This window comes from Carassius auratus, chromosome 47, assembly GCF_003368295.1.
Source record: "Carassius auratus strain Wakin chromosome 47, ASM336829v1, whole genome shotgun sequence".
Taxonomy (NCBI): Eukaryota; Metazoa; Chordata; class Actinopteri; order Cypriniformes; family Cyprinidae; genus Carassius; species Carassius auratus.
In genome coordinates, this window is record NC_039289.1 from 1175728 (window position 1) to 1190936 (window position 15209).

General features: G+C 38.6%; 2 protein-coding genes across 2 annotated transcripts; one reads left to right on the top strand and one right to left on the bottom strand.

Moving 5' to 3' along the window:
* Positions 1–1408: 1408 nt before the first annotated feature.
* On the bottom strand, positions 1409–6314 carry LOC113064679 (guanylyl cyclase-activating protein 1-like). Its single transcript, XM_026235555.1, has 6 exons — positions 6041–6314; positions 5745–5962; positions 4145–4508; positions 2270–2419; positions 1880–1970; positions 1409–1798 (listed from the first exon to the last, which is right to left on the bottom strand). The coding sequence occupies exons 3-6, from the start codon at positions 4340–4342 to the stop codon at positions 1659–1661; spliced, it is 579 nt and encodes a 192-aa protein (XP_026091340.1). The 5' UTR covers positions 4343–4508; positions 5745–5962; positions 6041–6314; the 3' UTR covers positions 1409–1658.
* A 1848-nt stretch (positions 6315–8162) lies between these two features.
* On the top strand, positions 8163–14962 carry LOC113064525 (formin-like protein 7; the record flags this gene model as incomplete). The annotated part of the gene is made up of 4 exons (XM_026235387.1): positions 8163–8331; positions 9992–10080; positions 12746–12833; positions 13011–14962. Coding segments are annotated over exons 1-4 (2208 nt in total), but the record flags the coding sequence as incomplete, so codon positions are not given.
* Positions 14963–15209: the final 247 nt, after the last annotated feature.

Genomic DNA, 15209 nt, shown 5'->3' on the forward strand with positions numbered 1-15209 from the left:
AGAATCTGGAGGTACTTGCATTGCCTTTGTTGTCGTCATTGCAGAAAAGGGGGTAACTGAGGTTCCTGATTGGCTGAAAGTTCAGAAGTCGTTGAATTGATGTCTTGGGAAGCCCGTGGTCAGGCCTTGGCTGAAGATGCAGAGTTGTGGACTGGATGAAGTTTTGATGCAGTAAACAAAACTCTCAACTGAAAAGAAAATAAACTGTAGTAGAAGAATAGAAGCACAATTTGATGATTTCCTGAGTGTATAAAGCAGGTTGTTGGCCACATACTAACTGGTGTTTTGACAAATTAGACTCTGTCTTAGCTCGGGGTGTTGCTATATTTCTCCTCCCAATTCATACAGTAAATCATATGTAATCTTATGGTCCGAATATTCCCACTCTTGCAGAGTATAATTTTGACATGATTTCTAAAGCCAAAATAATAATATATTTGACAAAGATCTGATGAAAAGAAATGTTTAAAGCAAGAAGATTCAAACTCATACATACCCAACATGTATATAATCCTATAAACTATTTAATACTTATTTAAAATACATAAACAATAGGCTAGCGATTAGAACATGATAGTCAAATGTGTGGGTTACATACATAATATGGAGTCCTTTTAGCGTCATTTAGGTGCATACATACATGGAAAGGCAGTTTCGGTGCCAATCTGTGGATGTAAGGATATGTTCTGTGAAGACCAGTGAGGTTTAAAGGTCTATCAGTCTGGTACTCTCCTCTGAGTGGGGGAAGTCAATCCAAAGAGCTTGTGATCCTGATTACTATCCTGGATTTACATGTGATGATCATACTGTGCATCTCTTTGAACATTAATCTAGTCTACTTGCCCCACGATTGACCATCTGCTTCCTGAGTGGTTATGATCAAAGTGTTCCTCTGTGTTAATGTTGAAAGTGTTTCTGTGAAAGAGTTGGTTGGTTAGGTTTGCTTCAAACTGACTAGCACTAGAAACCCAGATAGAGCCTTTCTGTGGGATCCGGCTCCTTGTGTTTCAACCATGCTCTTGATCGAATCTTAAATCGTCAGATACCCTTCACAGTTAACTTTCCTGGATAACCAAAAACAAACCTTAACAAAATAACGTTCAGGGAAACTTGAAAATCTGTTAGCTGGGATTCACCATCACATTGCTCCAAACTCTATAAGACTAGCGTTTATCTTTGAAACAAAAACAGATATTTTAATGAAATCTGAGTGATTTATGTTCCTCGTTTGAAATTCAATTTACCAAGCAAGTTCACGTTTCAAGTTTTTATCCAACATCACAAAGGCACACTACAAAATTTCATATCTACAATAATAATACTGAATAATATTAAAAGCAAGTTCTTGCAAGACACATTATTTGCCTGACATGCATCACAGGGTTGAAGAAATACTGCATTTTACAGGTTTTGTTCAAACCTCAGGTTTTAATGTCATTAATAAATCATGCATAAGTGCACTTAAATAAAGCGTTTGCTCTAGTCTCAGTTATTCTGTGATTACAGGAAATAATTAGGTTTTTGAAATGCAGGTGTACACAATTAATGCTATCAGTATCTGATGTGTTGAGGGTTTAATGCTGAATCAGCAGCTTTAGAGTTGATTTACGCTGGTGATCGTCCTCTGGTTTGGCACCTGATCTCAGGCTGGTCTGGGGTCAGTTGAGCTGCTGCTCAGAGCCCATGTCTGTGTAGATATTACTGACGATATGAGTCAGATCCAGACTCTGGGTCAGCATCACCGACAGAACCTCGTCCGCCTGGATGCCCTCGATGAACTCGTCCAGAGACAGCTCGCCTGAACACAGACACACACATATACATATGTAAATCACATCACTTCATTTCAATATTTAAGTAGCATACATAGACAGATTACCGTCTCCGTTAACGTCAATCTTGTTGAACACCATGTCTGTCAGTTCCTCAGCGGAAAACTCCTGCTCTACTCCGTTAATGGCTTCAATGGCCTGGAGCCGAAAAACATCAACAACAAAAGACAAAAGTGAGTTCTGTGGAATAAGTCTCACCAGCAGGTGGCGTTAAAGAAAAACAAATGAGACACTGATTTAAAGAGACAGTTCACCCAAAAATTTAACTCCTCCTTCATGTCACAATTTCTGACCAAACCTGTAAGAAGATATTTTGATAGTTTAAATAGTTTTAATTTTGGGGTGAGCTATAGCCTACACAGTTTAGTGTGGATTCAGTGACTCCAGCAGGAGACACTAAAGAGAAACTCAGACGCCTCTGAAGTCATCAGATATACCTTGAAGATGAGCAGCAGCTCCTCGCGGTCGATGCATCCGCTGCCATCCACATCGAACAGCTTGAAGTACCAGCGCAGCTTCTGCTGAACACCACCCTTCAGAACCAAACTCAGAGCGGCCACGTACTCCATGAAATCAATGCAGCCGTCCTGACCACATAATAAAACATATCAAATTATAATACTGGCAACAGTGATGCTCTGTTTCTAGTGTCCTCTTCATTTACTTGAATTAAAGTAAAGTGTCTTTTAAAGTTTAAGGCTTTGAATAATTCTTGTGAAAATAAAATGTCAAAATCCGGGTGAAATAATGCAACATCGTCATTCAGTGTAACAGATAAATGTATGTAGGAATGAAAACATATTATTCTGAGATTATTTAAAAGTTCTTGCCAATAAATTTGTAAAATTAATGGTTTGAAGGACTGTGGCAAAGATTGGTAAAGATTTAAAATGACAATTGTTTTTTGGGATGGGGGGTAATTAGACTTAAATATAGTCTTTAGTGTCATCCAATGATTCTTGAACTTCATGAAAAGATTTTTTGGAATATAAACTATTGCCACACAGAATGTCTTCTGTAAATTCCATATTATAATTAACTATACCATACAAAACCGTACAAAACAATTATTTTATAAAAAAAGAAGTATTTTGTGAAATATTTTGGAATAAACCATTTTCAATAAAAAATCTGTCACACGTCTAGTTAAGTTACGTTCCAAATTTGAAGTTGATTTTACAAAAATTATCAAAATCTTTTGAGATTTAGTTTATGTGCTATAAAAGGGATGCATTTTCCTGTCACAGCTTTATAAATTTATTTATATTACAAAATATCACCAAATATGGCACCTTCAGACTCAGACTTTCAAACAGTAAGTGTTTTGTTAAGACTAGGAAACTTTTTGATTATAAAATATTGTAGTAATATGACTCTTTACCCATGCTTAAATGATTTACAGTGACTTTCCATTGTAATATAATGTCTGTTTCAAAGCAACTTTCACAAGATTCATTTTGAGTTTAAGCATTCGAATGATATCTAATTAAAAATGTGATTTATGCTAAAGTAGGTGATGAGGGGAAAGAGCATGAAGCATAGCAGGATGCTAACAGTTAGCAGGTTAAAACTTATTAAAAAAAAATAGTCAACACATTGCCTATGTATTTTATGTATTTATTTAGTTTTTGTATAAACAGTCTGACTTTTATCAAAACACAGATATTAATCTATGATGCCGATATTGTAGATGATCTTGTATTTTCCATGGAAAGTGTTGTGACGTTAATGAAAGCCATGATCAGAAATAAAGTAGAGCGGTCAGTGTATAAAAACTCCTGAGTTAACCAGATTACAGGCTCTGATGGCTCTTAGTGAAGATCTCTGACCTTGCTGTTCGATCTGAGTATATACTGTATTAACACAGATCTCCCTACCCACAATCCTCAGCTGAACCAAAGCAGGAGAGATGTGAGACGAACGCTGGCCAGTGAGTTCATGAGTTCAACCCTGCATCTATGTTATGTTTGGGGTGCACTGAAGAATCAGGTTTATGCTTAATATAATGTCCTAAATTCATGAGGACTGATTACAGTTCACCTGATAACAATACAGATTTGTCTTAACAATCACCTTTCTGCAACTTCTGCTCAAATATTGAATGACTTTGACACAAAAGTACTTAAAGTGAAATATTTAAGTATTTTAAAATCTCTGAATCTTTATTAATAATAATAGCTGAGGGTAAAAATAAACAAAACAAGAGTGATATCATTAATGAATATTAATGATGAAGTTATTCTAAATAATATTGAAATTAATAAACACAAGGATAATATTAACATGTAGTAGATCATAACAGATTGTCTTACGTCGTTAATGTCGAAGGTCTTGAACATGGTCTTGACGTATTCGTTGGATTTTTCGGACAGATTCTTCAGACCGAAGAACTTCTTGAACTCGTAGAAGGTGAGCTGACCGGACGGACACTCGGTCATGAACTTGCGGTACCACTGATGGGAATGACAGGCACTCAGCTCCTTCACTGACATGCCGTGCGAGTTTCCCATGATGCCTCTGCAGTGCCGGAGCTTCAGGAGAGAGCGCTCACTGCTTCCCCATGCAAACACACACTGAAACACGGGCTGGGCTCAGCGTGCAGGACAGGGCGAGTGTGAGGGTGAGGGTGTCCCTTCCAATTACCACTGACGTCACTCCCCGCTGTTCTTTTCCGCTCTGGAAAATACAGAGAATTACCTCCTGATTACAGGGAATCCTAAATACATTGTGTCAGCTTGCCCCACTGACCTGAGATCATGACCTCTGCCAGTCAGTCAGACAGGACATTAACCTGACTCTTGACTTTAGAGCAGGGTTACCATTCAGCTCTCATGTCTGTCTGTCTGTCTGTCTATCTATCTATCTATCTATCTATCTATCTATCTGTCTGTCTGTCTGTCTGTCTGTCTGTCTGTCTGTCTGTCTATCTATCTATCTATCTATCTATCTATCTATCTGTCTGTCTGTCTGTCTCTATCTGTCTCTCTGTGTATCTGTCTCTCTGTCTCTATCTGTCTGTCCATCTGTCTCTGTCTCTCTGTCTGTCTGTCTGTCTGTCTATCTATCTATCTATCTATCTACCTGTCTGTCTCTCTGTCTCTATCTGTCTGTCCATCTGTCTCTGTCTGTCTGTCTGTCTCTCTGTCTGTCTGTCTGTCTGTCTGTCTGTCTGTCTGTCTGTCTATCTATCTACCGGTCTGTCTGTCTGTCCGCCTGTCTGTCCGTGCATCTGTCCGTCTGTCTGTCTATCTGTCTGTCCGTCTGTGTGTCTGTCTGTATGTCTCTGTCTGTCGGACTGTTTCTATCTATCTATCTATCTATCTATCTATCTATCTATCTATCTATCTATCTATCTATCTATCTGTCTGTCTGTCTGTTCATCTGTCTGTCTCTATCTGTCTGTTCATCTGTCTGTCCATCTGTCTATCCGTTTCTGTCTCTCTATCTCTCTGTCTGTCAATCTGTTTGTCTGTCTCTGTCTGTCGGACTGTTTCTATCTATCTATCTGTCTATCTATCTATCTGTCTGTCTCTCTATCTCTCTATCTGTCTGTCTGTCTGTCTGTCTCTATCTGTATGTCTGACTGTTTCTATCTATCTGTCTGTCTATCTATCTATCTATCTATCTATCTATCTATCTATCTATCTATCTATCTATATCTATCTATCTATCTATATCTATCTATCTATCTATCTATCTATCTATCTATCTATCTATCTATCTATCCAATATTGTTTCTCCAAATATTGCATTGATGTTTTTGTGTAACAATCTTATAAAATGTTTACAGAATACAGTCTGATGGTCATGTTTTGGTTTTAATCTTATATGTATAACCATATAAATCAGAGTGAAGGGACACAGATAGCGTGTGGTGGTTGAGTGCAGGTTTATTGTGGTTTGGACACACACTGGCTCCTCCACATCACCGGGTTGCAGGTCTGCAGGTCGTTGTGTCTGCGTCTGTGGTCCGTGTGCCAGGAGAAGCTGAAGCCACACGCAGGTTTCTGAGCCGTGTAGAAGGGTCTCAGAGAGTTTGCGCCGGTGTCCGCAGGCGTCTGGAGACACTCAGGAGGAGCGTTAGGAGGCGACTCTGGAGCCATGACCGAGTGTCGCATCTCCACCAAAGCCTGGTCAGTGTATGAACACATGAGGAGTTACTAACTCAAACCAAGAGGAGAAACACTGACTGTAAATTAGGTTCTTACCCGAGTCCGCTGGATTTCTGTTCCCCTCTGCATCTCCATCATATCTGTCTATCCAGCAGCGTCTGATCTGAGTCTGATCTGAGTCCAGTGTCTGCTATGACATCACAGAGGAGTAACCATGACGACACATTCATTCTAGAATCTCCGTGAGTTCTCAGGTCACAAATGAACACAAATGCATTTTAATTTATAATTTCTGAATAATATAATTCTTGTTATATGTAGCAAAGTATTTTAATTTATACAATTAATTCATGCTTAAAATATAAATATAAATAAATTATGTAACTTTTTAAATAGTGAATGATTATATTATGTCTAAAATATATTGTTTTTGATTATTTATGTATATATTTTTTTCTATTTAGTGCTATATAAATTATATAATGTTTATGAAGTTTACATTTTAAAGGTTTGTTGAGGTATATATTACGCATTATATTATCGAAAGTTTTAAAAATGACAAAAATATTATGATTTGGGATAGTTCTCCCAAAAATTCTTGTTCCAAACCTGTCAGAATATATTTACAGACCAGTCAGCTGACATGGGGAAAAAAATACTAATACTATGGAAGTCAATGGCTATCAACTGTTTGGTTCCAAACATTCTTCAAAATATCTTCTTTTGTGTTCAACAGAAACACACACAGGTTTTTAACAACTTGAGGCTGAATAAATTGTGAAAGAATGTTTATTTTAGTGTGAACTTCCCATCTGTAGTGTGTTTTGACATGATGAAATGAATGATGTTGGATAAGCATAGAGGAAGTTATTCATCAATCATAAATCATCTGAAGCATGTGTGAAGCGTTCCAGAGAAACTCAAGCAGCTGAGCGCAGGAACTGCCACACATTCTGAACATTCTTCAATCGCCATGACAACCTGGAGAAACAGGACAGACCGGTCTGAGTCCCGGGAATCATGGGATACGCCCCACTCACTCTCGCTGGGATTTATCATCTCATGACTCTCTGATTCGCTTTATTCCTCAGGAGTGCAAGGATTCTGAGCACCATGAAGTTATCTGAAATACATTTAATGGATTACTTTTATCCATCTTTAATGCATAACAATATGGTTTAAAGTTTCAAGACGATATGATACATGCTTTATGATGTTATACAGATACCTACCTGTGCACCAGCAGCATTTTCACATATTTTAAAATAAATATACTTCTGATAAATATCATTAAACGACATATAAATAAATAAAAAAAAGATATCTGCTATTATGCAAACGAATTATGTTTCCAAAACTAAGTTATATCAACCATTGAAAATATCAGAAAATGTATAGTTTATAAAACTTCGAAATCTAATATATCTATATATTTATATATATATATATATATATATATATATATATATATATATATATATATAGCACTAAATGCAAATTTGCATAATTTATAAAGCTTTTGATAATATGTGACTTAATGTGACATATAACATAAATAACGTATAATTAATGTTTATGAATTATATAATTGACAGTTTGAATTATTATATTAACTATAAAAACTATTGGATTTTATATATTATTAAATAAATTATTATTATGGTGTTATTTTTTATTGGATGTTTCATGTTCCTGGAACATTACTGAAGTGTACTGTCCCCGACAAAAAACCTGAAATAAAATAAATTATTATTCAACTTGACTTGTTTAATATAGATGAAATGTAATGTAATATCTAGATATTACCCATTAAACCAATTATACATTCATATATATATATATATATATATATATATATATATATATATATATATATATATATATATATATATATATACATACATATATACATACATACATACATATATCATAAGTCATGCTTAAAAAGTCCTTGTGCAAAACTCTTTTCAAATCAGTTTATTAATTAAAGATTTATACAAACATTAGTACGGTAAATGTGGCCGATGATTCCTGAGCAAATATTTGGGTTTCATTCTTCTAAATAGAAAGCAGAATGAGTAACAGTGAGGGCATGTGTGTGTGTGTGTGTGTGTGTGTGTGTGTGTGTTCACCTGTCAGAGTGGGCGGGGTCAGGGCCGGTTCAGGTGTGGGATCATTTCCTCCTCCTCAGTGTTTCTCTGAATCAGTGCCGGTTTCGAGCTCACAGTCAGCTGCTGCTATAGCACTGAAATCATGAAATCATGAAATCACTCTGATCTCAGTCTCTGTGGATGAAATACTCGTTAACATGAAGAAAGGAACGTTCAATTTCCTGGGTCGGAAGAATCCATCTCTATTCGACACCAATGTGGAAATCAGGGACATGGGTAAGAGAGATTCACTCTGGTGCAGAGTTTATATAGATATGATATCAGTTTAATGTGTTCGTCGCGCGACCTTTGCGCCTGTCACGGAGCGCGCGTGCACGTGAGCGCGTCACACTTAAACACTTTCTCCAGGACACGAATAACATTAGCAACTGACTCTGGATTAGTTTGTTTTTTTAAATCAGGTTAGCAGCAAAAACGTAGTTATCTTCTAACAGAAAACCCGAAAAACGGTAAACGAATAATGTGTTTTTAATCCCGAGGTCCGTGATGTGCCCGGTTACAGTGACTGAAAACTACGACGGTGTTATTTGGACGAATACCATAATAGTACCATGTGTTTAGACATATACCATGATAGTACCATGTTTTTGGACGTATTTAATAGTAATACCCCAAATTAACCATGGTTTTACTATAAATAAAAAAAAAAAAAAAAAAAAAAACATGGTTAAACCATGTTAACCACAAATTAACCATGGCTTTGCTACACTAACCATAGTTTAACTGTGGTATTTATAGTAAAACTGTTTTTATACAAATGGTAATCAATACACCAAAAAAAAAAAAAAAACATGTACTACATTTTTACTACAATGAAATCATGGTTACTTTTCGTAATGGACTATGTTCCTTTGGACATATACCACAATGTTTTTGGACATATACCATGATAGTACCATGCATATGTATATATATATCATGGTAATACCATGTTCCTTTGGACATATACCACCATGTTTCTGGATTATAACATGGTAGTACCACATTTTTGGACTTATGATAGTACCATGTTTTTGAACGTATGTTATGGTAATACCATGTTTTTGGACATACCATGATAATACCCTGTTTTGGGGCGTATACTATGATAGTAGCACATTTATGGACATGTACTATAAAATACAGTGGTTTTGGATATATACAATAGTGATACCATTACAAAAATGGTACTACCATTGTATTATGGACATGTACCACTGTAGTACCATGTTTTTGGCCATTTACCATGGTACTACAGTGGTTTTGGATATGTAATAAAAAAAAAATTTATGACCTTATACAATGTTATTGTATTTTGGTTGTCATGTAAATATCATGTTACATGAATTTGGTACAAATAGTATATTTAAAAGTACTGTACTATTACAGATTTTCATAACTAACATATAAAATACACATTCATTCTTATTTTTGTGAAGGAAAATTAGTACTTTAATTACACTGTGAAGTCTGCTGTCATAATGTAGGTCAGACTTCCTGTTTGTAATGATTGACAGTCAGGGCGGCAGAATCTCTGGTAATTACATCATTACCGCGTTTAAAGTCGCTAATGAGCAAACAAAGATAACCAAACAGATTATGAGAGTGCTGAATGATCATATACATGGAACACAAGGTCTTGAGTTCAAATCCTGACTCACAAGATTAATTTTAATGGGAGTTTGTGTTTAGGAAAGTTATTTTTGGATTTTTAAGAATGTTTGATAAGACGAACCAGACACTGGCCTTTGACTTGTCATGAAGAGATTAGGATGCATTTGAACCTGTTGTTCTGCTGTTTTGGTGGTCACATGTTCTTGAGCAGTGACACTGCATGCACCACACAGACTGCTAGTTACCATGTTAACTAAGTAAATTACATATCTTTGTTTTTCAGATAACACGGAGCTGGTGTTTAACACAGCTGCCATCCCAGAATCTGGAACCGCCAAAGTGCGCTCCCGTCCAACTGTCAAACACTTCATGGTACGTCCCAAACCCGTTGATCACATGACCAGACTTCACCTATGATATGGTTTCTAATTTAAATAGAAAACAGCATTCAAACACTTTTCTGGGTACAATGCAGTAATGGTTTCACTTTTGCAAATGTCCTAAAATACAGGCTAAAACCACGGTACATTTCCAGAAAACAGGGTAAAACCATGGTTCATTTTGTAAATTATCACTCTTCCATAGTACCACCATGATACTTTTTCCTGTAAACAAATTCTGGGGTGCTGGGATCACTTACAAAATAATTACTGTATACATCAATTATGGACACAAAATCTGAATGCATTTTTGTGCAACGCCAATGAACATTTGCATTTAATTATTTAATTGATAATACAAGTCTTGATAGAAATGTGCTGAAATCATCCAGTACACACACACATATCATCATCAGTTTTGGGTTTGTATCACCCTGGTGACGCCTACATCACAGCAAACATGCTCCCTTTGGGTGTTGGTAATAAACAGTCTGAACATGTTCAGACCTGAGCGATTCTTTCATTCACTTCATGAGATCAGGATATTAATGATTCACATGTTCATCTGGTTGTTCCGTGCTTAGACGTCACACAAATGCAGGTTTGTTCTGGTTGAGTTATCCAAACCTGAAGATGCTGTTTTGAATACACATTTTGTTTGTGTACAGAAGAGATCAGCCAGATTTACACACATCCCGTGTTTGCGCTATGTATTGGTGTGTGCTAAGGCAAGTGTTACTATTATTATACCTCATATTTAGGGTTAGTTTTAAACCTTTAGAGTTAAAGGAGTCATATGACATTGCTAAAAAGAACATTATGTTGCGTATTTGGTGTAATCCAATGTTTATGTGGCTAAAGGTTAAAAAAACATTATTTTCCACATAATGTACATTATTGTTACTCCTCTATGCACCACCTAACAGAAACTCAGTGATGTTTACAAAGCTTATCATTCTGAAAAGCAAGGTGTGCTCTGATTGGCCAGCTATCCATTGCATTGTGATTGGCTGAAAACCTCAAGCGTGTGACGGAAATGTTACACCCCTCACCATACTGTGAAGCCGAGTGTCCCGGCGAAATGAGATAAAACCAATAAAACCCATTACAAAAGAGGCATTTGTAGCATACTGTGGTGACATAATACTGATTATAATGACTTATACTGTCTTTTTACGTGTTACGTATCATGCCACGTGAACATAAAACCATGTTGTGATCGGATAAACAGCAAACAACAAAGGCTACTCTACACTGTTCAAAACTCGCATTTGAATTGTCAGTGGCAAATTCTTTAAATATTAAAAAAAACATACTTACAGGCTAGGAGTCAGAAGCGCCAGACTGTCCTTGCAAAGTTGGAACTGCCCCACTTTATAGAAAAAGCCTTTGTGTGTAGACTCATTGTAGGCTACTCTGCAGGTCAAGGAAACAGTCCTCCATAAAATGCGCTGCACACATCTGAATATTTATGTTGAACTGTTGCGGAACAGTGTTGAAATACAACTTAACCACTGATTTGTAGTCGTGTCCTCTACTGTAAGGTCAAACATAGTAGTTTAGTTTTCACAATGAAATGGACAGCATCCCACACAGCGGGCTTGAGATGAAGGAGCGGCCTTAAAAGTTATGCCTTCTTCATTTTTGCAGCGTTACACAAATTATCCCACACAGTGATGTAAACATGTAGGGGGTGAGTTTAAATGAGGTATTTTAGGAGGGCATGGACAAGTCTTAACTTTATAAAGAATGTCTCTTTGGGTTTGATACTTTAGTTTTAGCACCTTTAGGGATCTTATCTATGCACAAACAGCTTGTAATGCTCCAAAGAGAAAGGAAAATCAGTGTTCACCTTCTGGACTATAATACAGGTGAAAAACCTCTAGATGGGATCATTTGGCCAATAATCAACCACAGCAGGGACTTTTGCATGAACAAACACCACTCCCATTTTGAAGCAAGTTGCTTTGAATAACAGCATCTGGAAAACATGTAAATGTAGGCCAACTGTACCACTGATCATTATACACAACTTTACCAATGCTTTTGCATGATGTTAGGTCACTGAAGACGTTTTTCTTTGTGAGGAGGTCCATACCTAAAGGTTTGGTAAAATTGTGTTGTTTTTTCTGGGGAGATGATCCCATAAAGACAGCAAAACTTGAACAAAAACACACGTTTAAGGGGTGTGTCCCTATTTGCATGTCAGTGAACTGAAAGGACTGGAATGAAAGACAAGTCATTTTATAGTAATCCAACTGAAGTTGTCTATAAGTAAAGATTATCAAAGTATTTCTGAATTAGACTTTTACCAGACAGTTTGTGCTACATTTTGTAGATAAATTACATTCAGTGCATTTGTTGTAGCAACCTGAACGTTTCAAAACAATCATTCACATTTAGGGGTTTTTAGTGAGGAGTGACCAAGAATAGGTCTCACTCGATTTACAGAAACACATCTGGGACATTATCCAACCCTGTTCATCCCACGTTTTTTGATTGTCATAAGCTCTCTGAAACAGGTTGGTTTGGTGCCTAGAAATTCTGACTCAATGGCTCCTACAATTAAAGGTGTGTTATTACTGTAGACTCCCTTGCCTTCTAACTGTCTCCTTTAATCAAGATGTAGCTGACACGTGCTTCTCTTTAAATCCTAGTCGCCTGAGAGTGCGCATGGCTTTGCAGTTCCAACTCCCATGGTACCGGTTCTTCCACCCTTCAGTGAACCCAAGTTAAACGGTACAGGTAAGTTCACAACACAGAACTCAACAAACATGATGACTGGGAATAGTTATTAACTTCTTGTCTTTGACGAGGGAACACTAGAACTTATAAATAGGAGCAAGAAAAATGATGTTTTCAACATGCTGAGGTGCGTGTTTTAATGTACCTGTGGTTTATTTTAACATTGTCTTTTTAAAGGAAGTACTACAAACCTCCTAAATGGAAGGATGCTTTCTGTCCCTGACCTACTCGAGGGGGAAATACTTATACCTCCTCCACCGAGCTCCGCTCCTCCACCCCCTCCATCATCTTCAGCCCCACCTCCTCCATCATTCATCCCTCCCCCACCACAGTTCTTTGGTGAAATGGACACCTCTTTAGATTGTGCAAGCCTGGATCGCCCTCCAGTGGCACCCCCAAAACCACAATCACTTACCAGTTCCAATTACAGTGCAGATTTGGACCTGGCCTCCCTCAAACCTCCTCCAATGCCTCCTCCAAAACCTCCATCTGAAACTTCCAGCCTCAGAGGTTCCCTCCCTAGCCTTGATGTCCAAGATGTCCCAGAATGCCCCAAGTTCAACCCACCACCACCTCCTGTTAAAACATCACCTGTTCTTGAAAAAGCTCAGAAAGCAGCACCTCAAAAACCCATCCGAGTGAACTCCATACCTAATCTGGACGTCCAATCCCAAACTCCTGTGCCACTTGTTGCTTCCAGCCAAACACCATCTAGCTTCAACCCTCAGAACACAGCTAAACTCTACCAGGTGCAGAAGAGCACACTACTTAGTGGACAGATAGATAGGGAAAAAAAAGTCCAGTCCATTCTGCTGCTGGAAGATTCAGCTGGAAACACAGTTGGTGTAGTAAATGGGAATAGTGGGAAAAATGCTGAATCATTCCAACCAGGCGTGCCACCAACAAAACCAGCTCGTCGGAACAGTTCTGCCACTCAGCTAATGGATGACCAGCCAGACATGGCACAAGCTCCAAGTGAACAAGCCAAGGTAGAGCCCAAAATCAATCCTGAGCCTGTAACACCACAAAACATCCCCACTGAGGTACCAGCACCAATCGAAGTCTCACCCAAAATAGAGAAAAGAATACCTGATGTTAGGCAGGTGATGACCCCAGTTGAGTCCCCTAGCAGGCCGCGCAAGAACAGCCCTATCTTGAACCCCCGACATCTCAACACACGGGGCGCAGACGGCTCAGTAAAGAAAGAGACCTCCATCTCACCTTTCGCCTTGCTGATGGCTGCAAAGGAAAGAGAAAGGCAGAGAACTGTTCTGTCCCAACGGAACAGCAACTCAGCAGAGCCAGTGACTTCTGTGATCCAACCTAGTGTAGAAAAACCAAACTCCTTCACAGTAATTCCTCAAGAGCCAACACCAGACAGTCCCAATGCACAATTAAAGTCGACCACAAACACGCAACCACTCACCTCACTTTCAACTAAAGTCGACGTTCCACATGTGTCCTACTCAAAGCCAGAGCTAAGCTCAACCCCTCTACAAAGCCAAATGAGCAGCTCTGTTAGTGGTCTGGGTGTCCCTGTTAAAGATTTGAAATCTGGAGAAGACTTGGTCTTCATTCCTCCACCTCCTGAATTTGCCAACACGGTTTCTGAGGAGGAACCTCCAGTTCCCCCACCAAGTCACCACGCTCCTGCTCCGCCTGTGAAAAGTGCCCCTCCACCTGCTAAAACCTTCTTACCTGCTACACCTTCTCCAATTACCAACTGCCCCCCACCAAGTCACCCGGCTCCTGCAACCCCTGTAAAACTTGCCCCTCTGCCTTCTGAACCCTTACCTATTCCAATCACCAATGGCTCTCTGCCAGGCCACCCTGCTCCTGCTCCAACACCTGCCAAACCCTCTCTACCTCCAACACCTCCACCTATCACCAATGGCCCCCTCGTTCCGCCCAAACCTAAACCACCTAGCTGTCCTCCCAAGGCCCCAGGACCTCCCCCAAATATCCAAACTCAACCCAAACCACCTTTTCAAACTAAACCTACTCAACCCACTGCACAAGTGCCTCCATCCGTCTCTGCTAGCCAGGCGACACTTCTCAGTATCCTGCAGAAGAAGATGCTAGAGATGGACCCCAAATTCTCAGCTGTCAGGGAACAGGAGACTAACGGAGATGACTGGAACTCTCCACTGTCTGATGACGAGGCCACGTCTCCCGTTACCAAATACAATCCTATGACAAACCGCAGTGCCACCCTGCCGGCGCAAACCTGTGGATTGGACATGAAGGAGCTAGAAAGCAAAGTGGCCAAAAAAGCTCAAAGTTTGGCCACTTCGACTATATCCCAGAACAGGTAAACAAAGTAAACACAAGAGACAAAGTCAACATGAAACTGTATTCACAATCCATTTCACTTCT

What these genes read in the sequence shown, in the direction of transcription:
- LOC113064679 (XM_026235555.1), bottom strand. Translation starts at nt 4,342, where the DNA reads ATGGGAAACTCGCACGGCATGTCAGTGAAGGAGCTGAGTGCCTGTCAT. An exon ending in AGACCTTCGACATTAACGAC is followed by an intron (nt 2,420 to 4,144) that starts GTAAGACAATCT and finishes TTATGTGGTCAG; the next exon opens with GACGGCTGCATTGATTTCAT. An exon ending in AGCTGCTGCTCATCTTCAAG is followed by an intron (nt 1,971 to 2,269) that starts GTATATCTGATG and finishes TTTCGGCTCCAG; the next exon opens with GCCATTGAAGCCATTAACGG.